Source organism: Gossypium arboreum, chromosome 7 (genome assembly GCF_025698485.1).
Source record: "Gossypium arboreum isolate Shixiya-1 chromosome 7, ASM2569848v2, whole genome shotgun sequence".
In the NCBI taxonomy this organism is placed as follows: Eukaryota; Viridiplantae; Streptophyta; class Magnoliopsida; order Malvales; family Malvaceae; genus Gossypium; species Gossypium arboreum.
The window spans coordinates 81,692,139-81,716,371 of NC_069076.1; the positions used below are offsets into that span (position 1 = coordinate 81,692,139).

At 35.3% G+C, this 24,233-nt stretch overlaps 2 protein-coding genes across 4 annotated transcripts in view; one reads left to right on the forward strand and one right to left on the reverse strand.

The window, feature by feature from the left end:
* The window catches only part of LOC108454161 (dihydropyrimidinase), a 107,689-nt gene that overhangs the window by 7,862 nt on the left and 75,594 nt on the right, over nt 1-24,233 (forward strand). The window contains exon 1 of one of the 3 annotated variants that reach the window (XM_053030681.1): nt 20,202-20,212. The exons of 1 other annotated variant lie outside the window; for it this stretch is intronic. The gene's annotated coding sequence lies outside the window, so the exon portion shown is untranslated. Of the gene's footprint in view, nt 1-20,201; nt 20,222-24,233 lie in introns of those variants that run through there. One more of the 3 variants, XM_053030677.1, reaches the window with a different exon arrangement.
* Nucleotides 20,328-23,515, reverse strand: LOC108466957 (uncharacterized). Its single transcript, XM_017767363.2, has 3 exons — nt 23,285-23,515; nt 21,037-21,660; nt 20,328-20,829 (listed from the first exon to the last, which is right to left on the reverse strand). The coding sequence occupies exons 2-3, from the start codon at nt 21,614-21,616 to the stop codon at nt 20,705-20,707; spliced, it is 705 nt and encodes a 234-aa protein (XP_017622852.1). The 5' UTR covers nt 21,617-21,660; nt 23,285-23,515; the 3' UTR covers nt 20,328-20,704.

Genomic DNA, 24,233 nt, shown 5'->3' on the forward strand with positions numbered 1-24,233 from the left:
TATATCATCATTATTATTATTTTCATTATAACTTAATAGATTATTATTATTATTATTATTATTAGCACTACTTTTATTACTATTATTTAATATATTATTTTTACTATTATCGTCATATTGTTACTATTACTATTATATTATTAGGTTATTATATCTTTTACTATTATTATTGTTGTATTTTTCTATTATTGTTATTATATTTTCCTTTATTTTTGTATTTACTTATACGTTATTATTTTATATTAACTAATTTGATAACTGTATATTTTTAGCATATTTATTTTATTTACATATCATTACTTTTATTATTATTTCATCATCTATTCTATTTATAGTTTTTTAAAATAATTTCAAACATTTAGCTTATTCATTATTTCCTTTCTTATTATTTATTCAACCCATTTATCTTACCTTCGTATTTATCGTTAGTATTCATATTTGTGTTTATGTTTATCCTGTTATAGTTATCAATTTTTATTTGTTATGCATTCTTTATTTATCTCGTTTCATTACTTAATTTAGGTTTTATCCAACCCCATAGTGATTCTTTCATCAAGTAAATATTTCGTATTTGGTAATCCGAGACAATCGTGCCCTAACTTCTTTGGATTTCGATTTTTTTTCTCTCACGTTTAACCTAAATAACGGCATATTCTTTTAAATCATAATACGAGTGTTAAATAAAATACTTACTCTCTGATATTTGAGGTGTTGTGTCCTAACTCACTGGATATGACATCTTATTATCTCGAGATAAGATTTTTTTTTTTTTTGCAAATAAGGCGATGCTTGGTGTTTGGAAATTTCGAGAAAGTAGTGCCCTAACTTATTGGGTTGTCACTTTTCTTGTTGAATTCGAATAATTAAGCACCCTTCTAAGTTTTTTAAAGGTTTTCTAAATGCAAGCCAGTATCTTGGAATTTCAAAGCAATATGTCCTAACTTATTGGATATAGCGTTTTGCTGTTTCGAGATAGGAATCTCAAAAAAGGTTAACTTAATGTCAATACTTTGACGCGAGTGAATCCCAATTTTCAAAGTTAAAATATTCTAAAGGGGACTACATCTTAAATTTTTTTTCTTTTTTAAATTTCCGTCATTAAAGACATTGGATAATCAATTAGGTACCAATTTTTTGGGCGTTACGAGGGTGCTAATCCTTCCTCGTACGTAACCGACTCCCGAACCCGTTCTTTTATTTCGTGGACCAAAACTAATTATTTTAGAATAAAATGTTTTAAAGGTGATCCAATCACACCTAAAAAGATTGGTGGCGACTCCCATTTTCGTTTTTTAAAATCAGTTCCCATTTTTTCAAAACTCGATTTGAAAATGGTTTCGACAGCTTGGCGACTCCGCTGGGGATTAATAAGAGAGTCAGGCCATGTAATTGATTATCTCTTGTCTTAATGTCGGAAATTAAAAATTTTAAAATTTAATCCTCTTTGCATTACATGTGTTTGTATTATTACATGCTATATTTTGATCGCATTGCATTTGCATGACCGTTGTGGTCACACCCTTAAGTGGGAGTGAAAAGCTACGCCTTCGTGAGGTTTTCGCCTCGTGCGAGATAGTGGATCACTTTGGGATACATCCGTACCTATGGTTTCGTAAGATTTTCATCTCCGTGTAGCCATAGGGAAATGTATTCCCCTGAACTGAACTCGATTCAAATGAGCCTATAATGGGTGAGGATCGAGGAATCTATTGGTTCGGGTACCTCAAACTTTAGAACCAACCCCATGTCGAAGGACCGTATGAGCCCAACTTAGACATTACCCTTATAAGTTATCGTTGAAATTTATTGATATCATGTGATACTGACTATCTCTTTTCTTTTGCTTTCATGTCATTTTGCATTTACAAAGATATCGGTTCATGGTCAGTTTCTAAGTTAGGAAGTTTTATTATGGAGAACGGACTTCTTGATAAAGTGGAAGGCAACGTTAATGTCCACAGATGGTCCGAGCAAACTCAACTAGAAAAGGGAGACAGTATAGCTATAGGATATGTGTCGGAGCTGCCAGATTATACTCGTATAAGTGTCACACAGAATAATCTCTAAGAGCTTAAGGAAATTTGGGATCAGTGGGGCAAAGAGACTAAGTAATTATTCTACGGTAACTATGGAGACTTACCTTACTTGCTTGATGTTCAGATAGACGAGCACTTATTCAGAGCCCTTGCTCAGTTTTGGAACCCGGCATACAGTTGCTTCACTTTTGAGAAAGTAGACATGGTACCTACGGTGGAAGAGTATACTGCTTTACTTCGTTGTCCCCGGTTTCAGAATGATAGGATCTATTCCGGAGCTCCTTGTGTCCCTACCTTTTGGAAGAAATTGATAATTATTACGGGGATGAGTGAGCAGTGGGCCACGGCCCGAATTAAAGAAAAGGGTGAGTGCAAGTGCATTTCGTGGGATGCTTTGAAAGATTTGATTCTGACACACCCTGATGAGACAAAGAAGATAGATGTTTTTGCCCTAAGTTTATATGGATTGATGGTCTTCCCTAGGGCTTTGGGATATGTGGATGAGGCAACCACGGATCTTTTTCATCGACTTAGTAAAAAGGTCACTTCTGTCCCTGTAATTTTGGTGGAAACATTTAGGTCTTTAGGTGCATGTAGGAGGGCTGATTCTGGCAGGTTTATAGGGTGTGCTCAGTTGCTTTTGGCTTGGTTCTACAGTCATTTCTGGTTGATAGATAGGGTGGTTTGTCGGGTTTACTTTGAGGATTATTCACCGTTGAAAGATATAGTAGCTTCAACCAGGAGAGTTGATGTTCCAGAAGAGAATTGGATAGCGTTATTTCAGAACCTTCAGTCGAAAGATGTCGAGTGGAGGGCTCCGTGGATGATGCCTGGTGAGGTTCTTTACCGATGCGGTAGTTTTGATTGGGTACCCTTATTGGGGATTTGGGGTGCCATTGGCTATGCCCCTTTGCTCGTACTGAGGCAGCATGGATTGAGACAGTTCATACCAGCGACTCAGGGGTTGGCTCAAAGTGAGTTTGTATATAGAGGAGCCGATTACAAGAGGAGGGTTAGTGAAGTTTCTAGTGTTTGAAAGAAGACTTGTCGATTGAGAGGAAAAGCTATTAGCCCCGTTACGACACCGGAATATATAGAATGGAGAGGTAGAAGAGTTAATAATAATATCCCTAAGCCAAGTATGGAAGGAGCTTGACCAATGGAGGAATATTTGCAAGTAAGACCCTCAGAGTTAGAAATTATGAAACAGGAGTTAGAGAGACAAAGCTTGGAGTTTGAGAGGAGGATAGCAAAGCTCGAAGAAGAAAAGATGTACTTGAGTTTGGACGTTGATGTTCAAAAGATGGAAGTCGAGAAAGAGAGGAGAGAAAAAAGGAAGATTGAGGAAGATCGAGATGATCCAAGGGAGCATTACAAAAGGGCACAAATAGCCTTGAGGAGGGCGAGAGTAGGAGGATCTTCGAATCAGTGGTAGAAGGAGCTTCAAGAAGAAAAGGATAGAGCCGAGTACTGGGAGAGGAAATTCCAAGAAATGCAGGGGCATAATTTGGCATTAGAGGAAGAGAATAAAGGATTGAAAACCAAGGTAATGGAACTTGGAAAATCCCTGCGTTGGCACCAAAACCATAATTCTACGGTCGAGTTAAAGGAGCTAAGAAGCAAGGTTGAAGATTTGGAGGTGGCATTGCATGACGGTGAACTCCGGGTTGAGCAGCTCAAGGCGCAAGAGGATTATCTGAGGGGAGAGCTACATCAGGCTAAAGAACAGGTCAGAAAAAGGGATCATGTCATTGGTGAAGCCACAGCTTAGATTCGAGAGGTTGCTGAGTATGTGCAAGACTTGGCAATTCGAGCTGACGTATTGAGTCTGATGTATTCATCATTGTCGGATGTAGGACGAAAGTTAACCCTTTTATTAGATAGAGTTAAAGCTTTGGGCCTTAGAGCGAAATCATATTTGTAATCCTCTTATATGTAAAGATATTCTTTTTCTAAATAAAATTTTCTAAATGAAGTTGAACCAGAATCGATATTCTTTTTTCATTCATGCATTTGCATCTCATAACATTTCATCACATTATTTGCATTCAAAATTATAGAAAAACCATGATTAGTTAAAGTTTACTTTCCAGAGAGGTAGAAAAGAAAATCTGGAAATCACACATCCTTACGGCACTCGTACTAAAACTAAGAACATAGATTAAAGGTTTGAGCAATTACAAAAAAATATGCAAGATCAAATGCAAGAGCAGTTGGCCAAAATACAGAATGAAATGAGGGAGCAGATGCTAGAGGCTCGAGAAACATGATGGTGAAATCGCTCAATTTTGAGAGAGCCACCGATAAAGGAAAAGCTCCCATGGTGATCACTGAAGAGGATAATGAAGGTCCTCTTCCGGGTTTTACTCCACCTCATGTGCCCCTGCAAACTGAGACACCTCTTAGAAGGCCATCTATCACAGTAAGGCCTCAATATGGGCCAGTGGATGCTAGAATCCCCATAAATTTCCCATCTGGGTTGGGAAATAATTTGGGTGATAGCTCGACCAACCCTATTACTCTTGATCTAGATTTAATGGAGAAGGAAAGAATGGCCACTGAATCCTCAAAACAATTGGAAGATCGTTGCAGGTGGTTAGAGGAGAAGTTTAGGGTTTTAGAAGGCGCTGGCAATCATCATGGGATTGATGCCAAAAACTTAAGTTTGGTTCCAGATTTGGTGCTTCCTCATAAATTTAAGATGCCAGAGTTTGAAAAATACAACGGGACTACTTGCCCAGAGGCACACATAACAATGTTTTATAGAAAAATGACTGGTTACGTGAACAACGATCAACTATTGATCCATTATTTTCAAGACAGCCTAATGGGAGCGGCGGCTAGGTGGTACAATCAGTTGAGCCGTGCAAGAATCAGTTCATGGAGAGATCTTGCATAGGCTTTCATGCAACAGTATAACCATGTGACTGATATGACGCCAGATAGGATCACACTTCAAAACATGGAGAAAAAACCTAATGAAAGTTTTAGGCAATATGCACAACGATGGAGGGAGGTGGCAATGCAAGTACAACCACCATTATTAGAAAAGGAAACCACCATGTTATTTATTAATACTTTGAAGGCGCCATTCATTACACATATGATTGGAAGTACCACAAAAAATTTTACGGATATAGTTATGACGGGTGAGATGATTGAGAATGCCGTGAGAGGCGGTAAAATCGAGGGGGAAGTGGCTAAAAGATCGGCCCCAAGGAGAAAGGACAATAAGGTGATTAGTCTCAACTCGAGGGCAATCACAGTTGGTCAACCCAAAGCAGCTATGGTCGAACAACAAAATATCCAAAAACAGGAATCGGGCATAAGACAGAATTCGGAAAGAATGCAATTTACGCCTATCCCTGTGACGTATCGTGAGCTTTATCAAAGCTTGTATGATGCACATGCCATTGCTCCATTTCACTTGAAACCGCTACAGCCACCGTACCCCAGATGGTATAATGCAAATGCTAAGTGCGAATATCATGCGGGAATACCGAGGCACTCGATCGAAAACTGCACAGGATTCAAGAAGGCCGTAGAGAGGCTTATCAAGATGGGGGTTGTGAAATTCGACAGTACCCCTAATGCCGAAAATCCATTACCGGATCATGGCAATCAAGGAGTGAATGCCATTGATGAAACAAAGAAAAGAAAAATCAAGGAAGACATTGCTGAGGTGAAGACACCTATGAAGGTAATATGGGAAGAGATGGTGAAGAGAGGTATACTGACCTCTAGAAAATGAGGAGAAGGAATAGAGAACCATTATGAGTTCCATGAGGAAGTGGGTCATATGATCCAAAATTGTGAAGAGTTCAAGGTCATGGTACAAGGCCTTATAGTTAACAAAGAGTTGCAGGTTTCTGAAGGTAGTTCTTATGAAAGACAACTATGTGTGCTGGAGAATGAACGACAAAGAACCAACCAACTGAGAATTATTATTTCCTTGCCAAGGAATAATGAGGAGGGGTCACAAACTAGGCCCAAAATAGTCATCCATAAACCCAATCATTTCCCTTATAAGGATGGCAAGAGGGTGCCATAGAGCTATGACTGCAATATAACAATACCTGAGGGAGAGAGTATAGCTAGTGCATCCAGGGGCACACAAAATGAAGGTTCTCATACACGAAATGGGAAATGTTACGACGAGGGGAATATCATAGTAGAGCCCGCAAAGACAAAAGATGTCGAGGCTGAAAGGGAGAATGAGACTGAAGTACTCATCAATGAGCTAGTAAAGAAGGAAGAGGCTAAGGAGTTTCTAAAATTCCTGAAACATAGCGAATATAGCGTGGTCGAGCAGTTGCGCAAGCAGCCAGCGCGTATATCAGTGTTAGCCCTACTCTTGAATTCTGAGGTGCATCGAGATGCGTTGTTAAAGGTGCTTAACGAAACATATGTTACCCATGACATATCCGTTAACAAGCTAGACCGGTTAGTAAACAACATTAGTGCTGACAATTTCATTTATTTTAATGATGATGAAATTCAACCTGGGGGCATATGGTCAACCAAAGCCCTACACATCACTACTCGATGTAAAGGATACACACTTCCAAGTGTACTCGTGGATAATGGGTCTGCTTTGAACGTCCTGCCGCTATCCACCCTAAACAGATTGCCCATTGACAGTTCGCATATGAAAACGTGTCATAATGTGGTAAGAGCCTTTGATGGAACTGAAAAAAAAGTAATGGGATGAATTGACATCCCTCTGGAGATTGGGCCGAATACGTATGAAGTTGATTTCCTAGTAATGGATATCAAGCCCTCCTACAATTGTTTATTGAGGAGACCATGGATACACTCGGCAGGAGCGGTGCCCTCTTCATTGCACCAAAAATTAAAGTTAGTGGCAGATGGTCGCTTAATAACCATCAATGCGGAAGAGGACATCATAGCGGCAATTACCAGCAAGGCCCCTTATGTTGAGGCAAATGAAGAGGCTATTAAATGTTCTTTCCACTCTTTAGAGGTCATTAATGTCACCTTCATTTTGGAAGGAAGCGAAGTGCCGGTACCCAAAATGTCTGGAGCCACAAGGATGGCCCTACGAATGATGATGGGGAAAGGAGCATTGCCGCGAAAAGGGCTAGGAAGACAGTTGCAAGGAGGGGTTCAAATTCCAAAACTGATTAAGAAGGATTGCTTTGGCTTGGGCTTTAAGCCAGACCACAAGCACAAGAGGCAGGAAATAGAGAAGCGCCAAGCGAGAAGAAAGGCGCATTTGAATGGAAGAGAAGTGGAGTGGGAACCGATGACATTCCCACCTATATCTAAATCCTTCAAATCAGGACGACTGCTGATAAAAGAAAGACATCAAGTTAATGCTGTGCACAATGAAGGATCGGAGCAAGGAAGCCTCGAAGGCATTTGCCCTCACGAACCGAGGAGCTCTCTGAATAATTGGACTGCGGAAGACCTTCCTGTAGTCTTTAGAAATTTTTCAGAGTAATTCTCAAAACATGTCTGTTACTCTAGAAATAGGCTTATGTTCATCTATAATTATTTAAATAAAATATAACTTTTTATCAATTTAAACGAGTATTGTTCTATTTTTATCGACTAATATTCCTTCAAATTCTAGCAATTCTTATTCTTTTATTCATAGCACATAAACAATCATTCTTCGATTCATTCATTCTTTGTATATTCTTTCATACCCCCACAGGTTTCTAGATATCAATGATATAAGCGCGGATACTACAGCTCCTAATTTTTCTAGCGAGCAAGACATGAGTTTAGAGGAACCTCAGGATTTTGAAGATGTTCAAGATTGTGACGTATCTCTCGATCTATTAAGAATGGTTAAGCAGGAGGAGAAGCAAATCATGCCACATGAGAAAGAGGCAATAGAGAATATAGCCCCAGAGGAAGGGAAGGAGTTGAAAATCGGAACCCTAATTGGCGTGGACACAAGACATGGTCTGATTGAGTTGCTTCGAGAGTTTAAAGATATCTTCGCCTGGTCATATCAGGATATGCCTGGATTGAGTACAGACATTGTGGTACATCGTCTTCCGATAAGACAGGATTGTAAGCCAGTCCAACAGAAGTTGCGAAGAATGAGGCCAGATATCGTTTTGAAAATAAAGGACGAAGTCAAGAAGCAGTTTGATGCGGGATTCTTGCAAGAAGTAAAGTACTCCGAATGGGTAGCTAACATTGTGCCTGTTCCCAAGAAGGATGGAAAAGTACGAATGTGTGTCGATTACAGAGACTTGAATAAAGCAAGCCCAAAGGATAATTTTCCTTTACCCCACATTGACACTTTAGTAGATAACACAATGGATATTCATTGTTCTCCTTTATGGATGGTTTCTCAGGATACAACCAGATAAAGATGCATCCAGAGGACATGGATAAAACCACCTTTATAACCTTGTGGGGCACCTTTTGCTATAAAGTAATGCCATTTGGACTAAAAAACGCAGGGGCAACATACCAAAGAGCCATGGTGAACTTGTTCCACGACATGATGCATAATGATATTGAGGTATACGTCGATGATATGATTGCCAAGTTGCGTACGGAAAAAGAGCATATTGAGGTCTTGAGAAGATTGTTTGTAAGGTTGAGAAAATTTCAGTTGAAGCTTAATCCAGCAAAGTGTACCTTTAGAGCCAGATCTGGAAAGTTGTTAGGCTTCGTAGTCAGTGAAAAATAAATTGAAGTCGACTCAGACAAGGTTAGAGCCATACGAGAATTACCTCCACCACGTACTCAAAAAGAAGTTCGAGGATTCCTAGGAAGGTTGAATTATATTGCTCAGTTTATTTCACAACTAACCGAGAAATGTGATCCTATCTTTCGCCTCCTCAGAAAGCACAATCAAGGTATTTGTTATGGGGAATGCCAGAATGCTTTTGAAAAGGTCAAGTAGTATTTGTTGAATGCTCCGGTATTGTCTCCACCCAACCCAGATAAACCATTAATACTGTACTTATCAGTGTTCAGTAATTCTATGGGATGTGTGCTTGGTCAGCATGATGAGTCAAGAGAAAATGAGAAGGCAATATATTATCTCAGTAAGAAGTTCACTGACTGTGAGATGAGTTATTCACCGATTGAAAAGTTATGTTATGCTCTGATTTGGACAACTCGGAGATTAAGACAGTACATGCTATACCATACCACTTGGCTCATTTCAAAGCTTGATCCATTGAAATACATGATAGAGTCAACGGCTCTGAATGGAAGAATGGCGAGATGGCAAATTTTGCTTTCAGAATTTGATATAATCTACATAAGTCAGAAGGCTATAAAAAGAAGTACGGTAGTAGATTTCTTGGCCAGTAGGGCTCTAGAGGATAATGAGCCATTGAACTTCGATTTTCCAAATGAGGAGTTGATGTGTATAGCAATGACTGAAAATTCTTCTTGGAGGCTTAATTTTGATGGGGCTTCTAATGCAGTCGGAAATGGAATTGGGGCAATCTTGGTATCTCCGAATGGCGATCATTATCCTTTTATATGCAAGTTGGACTTTGATTGCACAAACAATATGGCTGAATATGAAGCATGCATCATGGGACTTCAAGCAGCTATAGAGCGAGGTATAAAAACCCTAGAAGTATATGGAGATTTGGCGTTGGTTGTTTATCAGCTTAGAGGTGAATGGGAAACAAGGGACCCTAAATTGATTAATTATCGAAAGGTAGTCTTGGGGTTACTTGAGGAGTTTGATGACATCACCTTCAATTATCTCCCACGAGACGAAAATCAGATGGCAGATGTTTTAGCAACCTTGGCCTCAATGATTAAGGTGAATAAAGAAGAAGAGATAAAACCAATTCAAATGAGTGTCTACGAGGCTCCAGCACATTGTTGCAATATTGATAAGGAAGAATAGGATGATAACCCTTGGTATCAGAATATATTACGATATGTGAGGGATCGTAAATACCCTGAGCCGACCAATGAAAATGAAAAACGAACGTTGAGAAGGCTAGCTTGCGACTATGTCTTGGATGGGGATATCCTGTACAAGAGAAGGAAAGACCAGGTACTTTTGAGATGTGTTGATGCTATGGAAGTTAAGCTAATTTTAGAAGAAGTTCATGAAGGCGTATGTGGGACACATGCAAATAGGTTCACGATGGCTAGACAAATCATGAGATTTGGATATTATTGGTCTACCATGGAAGGGGATTGTATCAACTACGCCAAGAAATGTCATAAATGTCAGATTTATGGAGACAAGATACATGTACCACCTTCACCTCTACATGTTATGACTTCTCCATGGCCCTTTTCCATGTGGGGCATAGATGTCATTGGACCAATATCACTGAGAGCTTCGAATGGACATCGATTTATCTTTGTAGTAATTGACTACTTCACAAAATGGGTAGAGGCCACTTCTTAAGCAAATGTTACTAAGTCAGCTGTGAGTCGATTTTTGAAGAAAGAGATCATTTGTCGGTATGGGATGCCTGAAAGGATCATATCAGACAATGCATTGAACTTGAACAACAAAATGATAGCAGAAGTTTGCGACCAGTTCAAGATTAAGCATCACAATTCTTCCCCTATCGTCCAAAATGAATGGGGCGAGAGAAGCGCCAACAAGAACATTAAGAAAATAGTGGGGAAGATGACTGAGACCTATAGAGATTGGCATGAGAAGTTACCGTTTGCACTCCTGGCCTATCGAACATCTGTCAGAACCTCTACTAGGGTAACTCCATTCTCGTTAGTTTACGGGATGGAAGCAGTATTACCTATTGAAGTAGAAATACCTTCTCTTCGAATTTTGATGAAGTAAAATTAGATGAAGTGAGTGGGTTCAATCCCGGTATGACCAGTTGAACTTGATTGAAGAAAAGAGGCTAAAAGCCATTCGACATGGTCAGATGTATCAGAAGCAAATGATGCGAGCTTATGACAAGAAAGTTCGACCAAGAGAATTCCATGAGGGAGACCTTGTACTGAAAAAGATCCTTCCTATTCAAAAGGATTTTAGAGGAAAATGGATGCCGAATTGGGAAGGGCCGTATGTCGGAAGAAAGCTTTCTCCGGTGGTGCATTGATCTTAGCAGAAATGGATGGGAAAAGTTTACCTAATCCAGTAAACTCGGACTCAGTTAAAAAATACTTTGTCTAAAGAAGAAGAGAATCTAAGGTGAAAACCCGCAAAGGACGCCTTGAAAAAAAAATCAAAAACGGTGAGGCCAAGGTGAAAACCCGCAAAGGGCATCTTGTGACCAAAAGGGTTTTGAGTTGAAAACCTATAAGGGCAGCTCAAATTTTGAAGAGTACACAGTGATCTTGTTGCAAAGAGTGAAAAATGCTACAAACTGGGGCATCAACAGAGTACTTGGGATCCTTTAAACACATTTTGAACTCAAGAAAGACTTCATGGAGCTGGTGTATAGGCACTCAAGCGGTGATATCTGGCGGATCTAACTTCTATCTTGTTTTCCATCTTTAGATTCTATTCCTTCCTAAAGATAGGCCTTCAGATTAATTTCCTTTGTATTCTTTCTTCTTAATTCATTCAAATCTAATTATTCTTAAAGATTTATTCATCTTCCATGTTGCATTGAAATAATGATAGATGAACTAAATATGTTTACAAACGGAGTTTTGCGCATTACTCTGAAATTTCTAGACAATACAAGAAACTAAAACAGGACAATTGTTCGAGAAATTCACGTAAGTGAAGGATGAAGGAACGCGAGGAATTTCTTTCATCCAGTCTAGAGGGAAAATGAACAAAATCAATGATTCAATTTTAAGAAAAGATTGTTTTACAAACATCCTCAGTAGATCGTAGCATTGGAGGAAGGGTACAGGCCTACAGGTTGAGCAAGGATAATGCTTTGAAAAAATAAATGAAGGAATGAGTGGTGAAGTCTAGGATTGGGGGTCATATTCGTAAAATTTTGCATCATAACATGTTTAATTAGGAACATCCGACTCATTTTGATCATGGCATCCTAATTATCAGGCATAATCATTCTATAGGATGACGGGCCTTAATCCCTTAAGCAATAGGGTAATAGGCCGCAGCATAACAGATCTGGCCTACAGATGTTATACTGAAGCAGATCCAAGATGGTTTGGCATCCTTGTGTTTACAAGAAGCAAATCGAAGACATAGCTGATTTGGCTTTCACGTGATTACGATGAAGCAAATCTAAGATGATTTGTTGTCTCTGTATTGTCAGAGAACAAATCGAAGTTTGGCATCTTCACTTTGATGGAGAGCAAACACATAGCAGATCTCACCTTCAGATGATTTCACTGAAGCAGATCCAAGATGGTTTGGCATCCTTGTGTTTACAAGGAGCAAATCGAATACATAGCTGATTTGGCTTTCACGTGATTACGATGAAGCAAATCTAAGATAATTTGTCGTCTCTGTATTGTCAGAGAACGAATCGAAGTTTGGCATCTTCACATTGATGGAGAGCAGACATATAGCAGATCTCACCTTCAGATGATTTCACTGAAGCAGATCCAAGATGGTTTGGCATTCTTGTGTTTATAAGGAACAAATCGAAGACATAGCTGATTTGGCTTTCACGTGATTACGATGAAGCAAATCTAAGATGATTTGTCGTCTCTATATTGTCAGAGAACGAATCGAAGTTTGGCATCTTCACTTTGATGGAGAGCAGACACATAGCAGATCTCGCCTTCAAATGATTTCACTGAAGCAGATCCAAGATGGTTTGGCATCCTTGTGTTTACAAGGAACAAATCGAAGACATAACTGATTTGGCTTTCACGTGATTATGATGAAGCAAATCTAAGATGATTTGTCGTCTTTATATTGTCAGATAACTAATCGAAGTTTGGCATCTTCACTTTGATGGAGAGCAGACACATAGCAGATCTCACCTTCAGATGATTTCACTGAAGCAGATCCAAGATGGTTTGGCATCCTTGTGTTTACAAGGAACAAATCGAAGACATAGCTGATTTGGCTTTCACGTGATTACGATGAACCAAATCTAAGATGATTTGTCATCTTTGTATTGTCAGAGAACAAATCGAAGTCTGGCATCTCCACTTCAATGGAGAGCAGATACATAGCAGATCTGACCTTCAGATGTTTATACTGAAGCAAGATCCAAGATGATTTGGCATCCTTGTGCTTATAAGGAACAAATCGAAGACATAGCTGATTTGGCTTTCACGTGATTACGATGAAGCAAATCTAAGATGATTTGTGGTCTCTGTATTGTCAGAGAACAAATCAAGTCCGCATCTCCACTTCAATGGAGAGCGAGATACGTAGCGATCTAACCTTCGGATGTTTATATCAAGCAAGATCCAAGATGATTTGGCATCCTTGTGCTTACAAGGAACAAATCGAAGACATAACATTTGACTTTCGGATGTTCCCACACCAAAGCAGATCCAAGATAATAGATCTGGCATCTCTATTTCGACGGAGAGCAGATACATAGCAGATCCAACCTTCGGATGATTTCACCGAAGCGGATCTAAGATGATTTGGCATCTCCGTATTGTCGTGGAACAAGTTGAAAATGAGATTTGGCATCCCCTGCTTATAGGAACAGATCGAAGATAGCGAATCGACATTCCTGTGCTCATGGTAAAGCAGATCGAAGATTTCAGCATGGAATCCCTGTGCTTATAGGGAACAAGTTGAAGATAGCAGATTTGGCATCCCTGTGTTTATAAGGAACAAATTGAAGACAGCAGATTTGGCATCCCTGTGTTTATGGGGAACAGATCGAAGAAGCAGATCAAGAACTCAAGACTCGGCGAGCCCGGGCAAAATTGGTCCTTTTATAGTCTTTGCTCTGTTCTTGTTACACAACAACAAACAAAGAGGGGCAGCTATATGGCCCAAATTTTGCTCGGGGCTCAATAAACCAAATAAATAAATACTAAACCCAAACCTAATACCTAACCCTAGCCCAATTAGCCCAATACCCAAAACAAAAAAATAAACCCTAAATCACCTAATCCCACTACTTTAGTTGCATTGATAAGTGCAAATAGCACTTCTCCACCACTCCATACCTGCAAAAGAAGACAAAAAAAGGGCAACAAAGAAAAACAATAGAAAATGAAATTCTTTGTATTTTTTTTTCTTTGGATTTTGGGCTATAAAAGAGCCCTATGTTCATTGTAACAAAAGGGAGGGGGGATTGGAGAGAGGAATCTATTGTATTTTGGAGAGAAGAGATTTTTTTTTTAGATTCAAGAAGAGATTTTTTTTTTTTTAGATTCAAGAGGGGATTTTTCTTTTTTTTGAGATTCAAGAACAAAAAATCAGTATATCAATAGCAATTAAAAAGGTTCAAAGGGTTTCATTATATTCACTCCAATCGTAGTAAGAAATAAAGGATAGAATCAAAGCTGCGCGTTTTGGGTCAAAGGGCTATTGTCCGTTTTAGTCCTTCCCGGTTATTTGCATGTGCGAATTAATCCCCTCTTCTTTTTATTTATTACGGATTTGCCCCAAAATATTGCTCTCAGATTCGATTATGTCCTTCCTATTATTTTTTTATTGTTTCTGTTTACCTTATTTATATTATTATGTTTGCATTTATATCTTATTTCATTCTAATACTAGTATTATTAGCATTTCTATTGTTTTTACTATTAATTAATGTATGTTTATTATATATGTACGTATGTACATTTCTATATATAAGTATTATTTTTATTACGTCATTTTAATATTACTATTATATTATATTTACTTTCAGATTTTAATAATAATAATAATAATAATAATATTATTATTATTATTATTATTATTATTATTATATATTAGTGTATATTTTATGTACATATATGTATGTATATACTTTTATATATAGTATTGTTTTTTAAATTTAATATTTTTATTTGCTCTTTGTATTTCTATATTATTATTATTATTATTATTATTATTATTATTATTATTATTATTATTATTATTATTATATATGGTAGTGTGTATTTGCATTATATGTATATATATATTGATATATAGTATTATTTTTGTTTACTTTACTTTAATATTATTATTACCTTCATTCCATTATTATTATTACTATTATTATATTTTACTATCATTATTTTTCATAATGTATATATGCTACTGCTTATATTATTATTACTATAACTACTATATTTTTTTACTACTCTATTATGTATTACTAATATATTATTACTACTATTGTTACTGTTATTATCATCACTTGTTATTCTCATCACTATTATTATAATTTATCATTATTACTTATTATTTTACTATTATTATCTAATATATCATCATTATTATTATTTTCATTATAACTTAATAGATTATTATTATTATTATTATTATTAGCACTACTTTTATTATTATTATTTAATATATTATTTTTACTATTATCGTCATATTGTTACTATTACTATTATATTATTAGGTTATTATATCTTTTACTATTATTATTGTTGTATTCTTCTATTATTGTTATTATATTTTCCTTTATTTTTGTATTTACTTATACGTTATTATTTTATATTAACTAATTTGATAACTGTATATTTTTTAGCATATTTATTTTATTTACATATCATTACTTTTATTATTATTTCATCATCTATTCTATTTATAGTTTTTTTAAAATAATTTCAAACATTTACCTTATTCATTATTTCCTTTTCTTATTATTTATTCAACCCATTTATCTTACCTTCGTATTTATCGTTAGTATTCATATTTGTGTTTATGTTTATCCTGTTATAGTTATCAATTTTTATTTGTTATGCATTTTTTATTATCTCGTTTCATTACGAATTTAGGTTTTATCCAACCCGATAGTGATTCTTTCACTGAAGTAAATATTTCGTATTTGGTAATCCGAGACAATGTGCCCTAACTTACTGGATTTCGATTTTTTTTCCTCTCACGTTTAACCTAAATAACGGCATATTCTTTTAAATCATAATACGAGTGTTAAATAAAATACTTACTCTCTGATATTTGAGGTGTTGTGTCCTAACTCACTGGATATGACATCTTATTACCTCGAGATAAGATTTTTTTTTGCAAATAAGGCGATGCTTGGTGTTTGGAAATTTCGAGAAAGTAGTGCCCTAACTTATTGGGTTGCCACTTTTCTCGTTGAATTCGAATAATTAAGCACCCTTCTAAGTTTTTTAAAGGTTTTCTAAATGCAAGCCAGTATCTTGGAATTTCAAAGCAATATGTCCTAACTTATTGGATATAGCGTTTTGCTGTTTCGATATAGGAATTTCAAAAAAGGTTAACTTAATGTCAATACTTTGACGCGAGTGAATCCCAATCTTCAAAGTTAAAATATTTTAAAGGGGACTACATCTTAATTTTTTTTTCTTTTTTAAATTTCCGTCATTAAAGACATTGGATAATCAATTAGGTACCAATTTTTTGGGCGTTTCGAGGGTGCTAATCCTTCCTCGTACGTAACCGACTCCCGAACCCGTTCTTTTATTTCGTGGACCAAAACTAATTATTTTAGAATAAAATGTTTTAAAGGTGATCCAATCACACCTAAAAAGATTGGTGACGACTCCCGTTTTCGTTTTTTAAAATCAGTTCCTATTTTTTTAAAACTCGATTTGAAAATGGTTTCGACAGACACAATTGTTGTTGTGTTGCAGATAACATGTATTACCTTGATGGAACTTATTTATCCAATTCTCAGCAACATTTTCATTCATCTGTTTCTTTTGTTAATCAAATTTCATTTAATAAAAAATAATTTGTTTTATTTTTATATAGAATTTATTCCTAATTCATAATAAGTAAAAATCTAACAGTGTTACCACTCTTTTCACTTTATAATTATAACAAGTATATTCTGAGCATTATATTTTTCATTAAACTTAACTATTTTAGATTTCCATAAGCTATGAACTCATTCAATACTTAACACTCATTGGCTAGACACAATGCTTTATCCTGTCTTTTTACCTTACTATATTCTCATTTCTTTTCGTAGAGCATCTTTCTTAACATCCTTCTCTTTCTTTTCAAAATTATATACATAAAATGTCAAGATAAATGCTCACATAATTTTTATGTATAACAACTTTAAGTAAACATTATAGAGATTATGAAAATATGCTCTCTTTTTTTTTTTTTAATTCTCACTTATTCAACTTGAAAACCTTAAGTTTAATGATGAAAAAGAAGATGAAAATAAGTTTAAAAGAGGGTTCTCCACAACATTTTTTTTCACTTATCTAACTTGAAAACTTTAAATTTAATGATGAAAAAAAAGACGAAAATAAGCTTGAAAGAATATTTTCTACAACATTTCAATGGGAGAAGCTAATGTTATGAGTGGAAATTGGGTTTGAAGAGAAAAAACTTCCATCTCTTCTTTTATTAGCCTGACCTTAGTCAAAATCAAGGGCCATCTTTTGGCTAATAAAAATCTCTTGTTTTTCTTTTAAACCTAATGGCTAGAATGCTTTCCTTGAATATACATTTTGAAATTTCAAATATTCTGGGTACTATCTCTTATAAAAAACCCACTTTGCCTTTTATTAGTCATTATATTTACTTTATCACCAAAATCATTTTTATAATAAAATTATATTTTTAGTCCCTTTTCTTTTTATTACATTGCAATTTAATCATAACCCACATAAAAAAATTTATTTCACATCACTTTTAACAATTTCTCCATTGCCTAAATACCTTCTCTAATTTACAAATTAATCCTAATTTATTTTCTCAAAAATTTCCTACAAATTTCTCGAAGTACCTGCTCACATTGCTCTATGTTGTTGTGCCCATGAGGGCTTTTAGTCCAATGGACGATGATAATACCTCCTTAGCAATGTTGTGCTTCCTTGTTTACACTACTAGGTAGATAGTTGCACAATATCTTCAAATGGATATACTTAAAGTTCCATCTTGTCCAAAGATTATAGTTAAGCATTGTCAATGCACCAGCTTGAGCGAATGAATGGGCCCCTCATTGGCATGATCTTAAACTCAACTTACTACCTACGAAAACGAAATTCTTGCATATCCATTCATTACTAGAAGAGGTTTTCAAGCTACTTCACGCTTTTGCTCAATTGTTCTTTTGTTGTTCTTGTTTTGTTCTAAATCATTTTTGGTTTTCGAGTTTATTAGTGCCGATTGATGTTGGGTCTAAGACCTTTGTATGTATATTCAGCTAATTTCCACTTTAGTGCCAAATGAATATTGAATTCATTTTAAAAAAATAAAATATAATACATCCATGATCACTAAACTACTAGTAAATTTACGTTTTAGTCACTTTACTTCAAAAAGTTACAAAATAACTACTAAATTATTATAAAATTTTCATTTAAATTATTGGATTTTAAAAATCGTTATTGTATGGTATTCTTTGTTCACATCACTTGCACTAATTGAAAATTATCCTTTCCTTTATCCTCTATAGTTAAGTTTTTCTTCATGAAACAATTTTAAACATCACAAATTTGTAAACCAAAATCTAATTTTCTTCTTCGATCTCCAATCTCCGATGCTAACCATAAAATTGACTTAAATCTAATGTTTGTTCTTCTACTTGTTGATAGGTACTAAGCCATCATATCGATCATTAAATTGTCGTTTGGATCTCACTGGCCAGACCTTAAAAATAAAAGTTAACAACCTAATGACTTGAATAAAAAATTTCCTATAATTTATGGTTTAAATGAAACTTTCGAATAGTTCAATGACCATTTTATATTTTTTTTAAGTTAAATAACTAAAATGTAAATTTACTAATAGTTTAGTGATCTTAAGTGTGGTTTATCTTTAAACAAAAATAAAAAGAGAGATTTTCGACTGATGAACCATTGGGTCATGGTGTCCACACAATTTTAAAACTTTTCACTTTCAAACTGGTCTAAGAAAGTTCAGAAATCTAACATCTGCAAGACTGCAACATCAAACTAAAGAAATAAAGTCTATAAGCTAATCCTGCAGTGAAGCAAAAAGACCAAGAAAGTATAAACAGGCGCGTAATAAAAGCATCAACACCGAGGAAAAATAAGTGTCTAATTAGTAAGAAAGATATACATCTTGTTCTAGTGCCAATCAACGATTAAAGTTCGTTTTCTTCTTTCCAATGATTCCCCTACAATCGGTTTCAAGAAAGGCAGTGCTACCTCGTTCGCGATCCAATGTTGCAGGTCATTCTTGGTGATCTCTACCCTCTTTATATCAAGCCCAGAAACAATTCAACAAACTGAACTGCACAACCTAGGGGCATCTTACAATTATCTAGTCAAAATCATAGGTATATAGATTTTTAAGATGGATGCTAAAAGTCATGCTTGTGCTAAGCAGGGTCGCAAAAAGCACAAAGCCAGTACGTTTCGAATGCAAACATACTAGTCCAACAAAATGCAAATAGTAAAGCTGAAAACATGCAGAGAGTATCCTACTTATCTCCACCAGCAACCCCGTTTAACAAACTAATGAAGATTCGAGTATGGTTCACTATGTCAACAAAAACCGTAAAAATGAGCGTATAACACGTTATTGTGTTCGAACTAAGAGGAGCAAAGTTAAACTTGTAGGGATATACTTGTTCTTTTATATAGTGTCCAATTAGAGCTAGAGTTGCACATTATCATCGAGCCAGTCAGTAAATCAGGCAATTCTTAGAACCAAAAGATTTTCACTAAGATTGACATATCTTAGATAGTTGATGGAGCTATCATTTTAGCCATCTTGTATTCGAATGCATGAAAAAGAGCTGCCTTCCAAATAGGTTTCCATGGCCAAAAGCATATGTCAGGAGTTATTACACAAGGGAAAAAGATATGAGAAGATTTATCCATGTAAAAAAACTGGTGAACTGAGGGCCAAACTCCTCAACAATCCCAAATGTCTAAACTAGGGACTAGCAAACCTTATTAACAACCACTAAGGTCTAAGCTCTGCAAGATACTGGAAGTAAGTACTTACAGATGGAAACAATGAAGCACCCTTGTTAAAGTAGGGGAAACTAGTACTATTCTTAAGGCCAACACAATAGCATACAAAGTAAAAGCTAATCGTAGAAACCACCAAAAAGAAACCCTACTTTTAATGCTTCTGTGATCTCAAGATTATAATTAAGGCCTCAAACTTAAAAACAAGGAGGAATAAGAAAATAAAGAAATGCATGTACAAAATTATAGCCAATGCTCACAATGATAATTGTTCTATTCCAAATACAACCGGGGGGGAGGGGGGGTAATATATACGTAGACTTGGATACGAGTTCCTGAATAAGAGGGAAACTATCCAAGTAAAACTTTGGGCAATCAATAGTCAATAACATAGCTACAGATGAAAAAGGATTAATAACTGAAAAAGGACCCCAGTGAGAAAATTTAATAGCCATACCCAAACTATATATTTACAGCCAATAAACATGTGCGGATTGATGGCATATGCTATTATCAAATACAATTGCATAATATTCACAGTTTGAAATAGCATACACATGCAGCGATAATTATTTACATCATACAACATTTGTTTGAAATTCAAATAAGATCAATGTTGCATGTTTCCAACAAAGACCATGATAATAAGTTGCTCCAAGCTGCTGACACTCGAAAGTCAACATCAATGTACCATAGGATAGGACAGAACATTGTTAAAAAATCCAGCTACTGTCATTCTACATAGGGCCATCTGAATAACTTGCTCACAAAGGTTGCATGATCTGCTTTCAAGTTTTCTGAAAATTCCAACTTCTCCTTTTCATATTATTTATCCATCTAAAATCAATTAGAGGTTGCCCGTATTGTAGCTGCACAAGGTGCCTTCTGTATGGGATTAGTATATTTTTGAGACCTGCCATTGAATGAGTAGAGCACTTAGAACGAACATACCAACTCAACACAGTCAAAAAGACCAGACTCAAGTCAATATCTTCACCTTTCTCAGTGCATGTTTAGCCTCAAAAACAAGGGAAGGGAAGCAGTAAATAGAGAACAATCATATAAAATACATTTATACATACATAAAAATATATAATAGCAAAATGAATACTAGGCATACCTGTAGTGCACATTGTCTTGTAAAGTTGAGCGATATACGGATCACCTTTTGTGCTCATATGAGGTCTCTCCAAGCATTCTAGAAATGCTAAATCAGCTTTCAGAAGCTTTTCTTGATCATGAGTATCATAACCAATATCATGACAATAGCAGCAAAAATCTAACCAATCAATTGGCCTCCTATCCCAAATAAGGGATCCACCATCTTTCCCACTTGACCAATTAGGACCACAATAATGCCCATAACGTGGAAATAACTGCGAAAGGAATGCTCTAGCACCTGTATGCCATGGAACCTTGCAAACATATGGCCTAAACCGGATAGGTGTGGGAGGCTCAAAAACCGAATTTTCTTGTGCACGCCTTTTTAATCCTTTGTTTATAGTAGTTGGAGTGCGAATTCTATCATTACCATTCACTGCCTTAGGAGGTACTGAAACTAGAGTCCATCCCCACAGCCTGATCTCAAAACTAGCTTTCTGTTTAGGCTCTATGGAAGCACTTGTGGAAGCAAAAGTCAAATCCGAATCCCTTTTGGGATCAACTCCAAACCATGGAAAGCTAAGGAATCCAAAGTTCATTGTTAGCAAACACAAGATGCCACCATGCTACAGATCTTAGCCACCTGATAAAACAAGATTATATCGAGAAATGTAATTTCATTTTGAAACACATAAGCATAACAGTTTTTTTAAATTCTGAAAGAGTTCTCTTCAATTAATGGCACCAAAGCAGTATCGACAATTCACATAACATTGAGCTAGATGGTTTCAATGTTTTCAGCATAAAAATTTTGCTTAACAACACAAATAATCAATCACGATTCCAGAAATTTAAAAGCAAAGACCATAGATTAAAAAAAAAGAAATACAATATGAAGCACATTCCCTTAGTAAACACCAAATCCTTCAAGAAAATAGAACAAACTGAAAAGAAATCAAAATTTTAACTTCCCAGTAAGACAGCTAAATTATGTTGATACTTGACCATTATTTTACCTCCTAAGATGTGTTTGAAACAATGTGAAAATAGAATTCACGTGTTTAACATACAACATACATGAATCACTCAATTTTATGGAATTTATTAATCGATTCAAATAAATAAATTTATCGCTGTCTTGTTCTTGTTTAATTTCATTATTCTCTCATAACAGCTAAATTCCTATCCTAGGATCAAAGAAATGCTTATTTTACCTAAATTAAATTCCTTTTGAGATGTCGAAAATAAATCAAATTTATTCACTCTAAACTAAATTATAAGGTTATTAACTTAGAATGTACACCAAAAAAAAAAAATCATAGAAAGAAGAAGAGCAATAAAAAAATTTCTCCCTCTTTCTTCCGGGTTTTCTCGGGAACTGAACAAACAAAAGTAACTATAAGGTAAAAATAATTAGAATTAACAAAAGAAATACGTTACAGGGAAAGGGGAAGAGGAATTGAAAAAGTAAAACAGGGGAAGGCAGACGAGAAAGTAGTTTCTGGAGAAAATTTACGTGGATAGGGATGGGTAGGGCCCGCACAAACTATATGATATGTAAAGATTCCATTGGATGTATTTCCATATCAGCTCGTCTTTCTTCCACCGTCTTTTTTTTTCTTTATAAAATAATATTTTATCGGAACTTTACTCTTGTTTTTTTACTTTAAATTTAATTTCAATTTATATGCAATATTAAAAAGGCAAAATTTCAAGAGGTTAATTCAGTAAAAAGCATAGTCTTCCAAACAAATTGACAATCAAACTTGATCAGGAAATTCATAAAGGACGTTGAATTTAAACGTATTTCTATAAAAGAATTAACACGAAAAGAATTCCGAGTTTTGAGAGTTGATTAGAAGGAAAGACAACTTCCAAGAAAGAGAGCTGCTTTAAGCGAGGGAACGTCGGGAAGACATAAATCTGCTAATTACATTTTATATAGACTGGAATCTATAAAGATAATATACAGGTGTATAATGCTGCTACCGGAGGAGAATGTTAAGAAAATCCAACAAAACAAACAGTTTCTTAGATAATGATTGTTTTATAGTAACAAATTCAGGATTATCTTTCCTCTTTTTTTTTTTTTGTCTATCAATCATTTCTGAAATAATAATAATTTTGATTTTGCAACCAAAAGGAAAAAGCATCGGATCTGAATAAGAAGAGGATGATGATAATTACATCAATTTGAATCCCGCAAAGTCAGCAGAATAAAGAAAGAATAAAATCGGAAACGAAATAAAAAGGAAAAAGGAACTAACCAGAGAAAGGTGGATCTCGGGAGAAGGCTGATGGGGAAAGGAAATAGAGAAGATATAAAAGAAGGGAAGTGAGCTTAGGGTTTGGTCGAGGGAATAACTGAAAAAGGAGACAGCGAAAACAAGATAAGAGAGAGAGAGAGAGAGAGAGAGGGGTGGGGGTTCTGGCATAAACTGGGAAATGCCCGAATGACTGAGGGCTAGAATTTTCGATACGAAAATGTGGCTCAAATTATTATGAAATTAAATGACGTGGCTCTTTTAGCTGCTCGAATCATATGTGAATTACATCACCTGTGTTTTGTTCAATGCGTTTGCTCTTCCTTTCAAATTTTAATAATTTACTCAACCTATCAAATTATTTAAAATTTTAAATAATTGTATTTTTTTGTTTTCAAAATTTATTAAAAGTGTCCCTATGGGTGTTAGGGCTTGACATTGTTTTTTTATGTGTTTTGGTTAAAATAAATGTGTGTGCTTATATTTTTTATATTATGTGAGATGATAAAAGTTTATTCTACATTAATTAGTGATTGTTTCTACTCTTTTAATGTGTTTACAGAATATGGAAGAATAGTTATTAGATTTGTTTCTATAGATACCTTGAAAATAAAAAATAAAAAAATCTTAAATTATTCGGGTTGGCCTCTTTTAAGGGTCTTTGAGTTTCATGGGCTAGTTTCTCTTTAAACTTTGAATTTCTTGTTTCACAATTTTACCCGACAAAGTGACATTATTTTTGTTTTAGCTTTTCAGTGAAAACAAACATTAAATATAAAATCTAGGTGGTTTACTTTAAGATTAAATCTTAAAATTATACACAAGTTTTAGTTTAATTTACAATTGTATACATAAATTTTAATTTTGTACTATTTTATATATGCAATTTTGATTCACTCTAATTCTCATAAATTCTTAATATAATTATTGATATAGCATAATTTTATTTTTA

Coding starts and splice junctions, on each gene's coding strand:
- LOC108466957 (XM_017767363.2), bottom strand. CDS start 21,616: ATGAACTTTGGATTCCTTAGCTTTCCATGGTTTGGAGTTGATCCCAAA. Junction 20,830..21,036: donor CAAGACAATGTGCACTACAG/GTATGCCTAGTA, acceptor ATTCAATGGCAG/GTCTCAAAAATATACTAATC.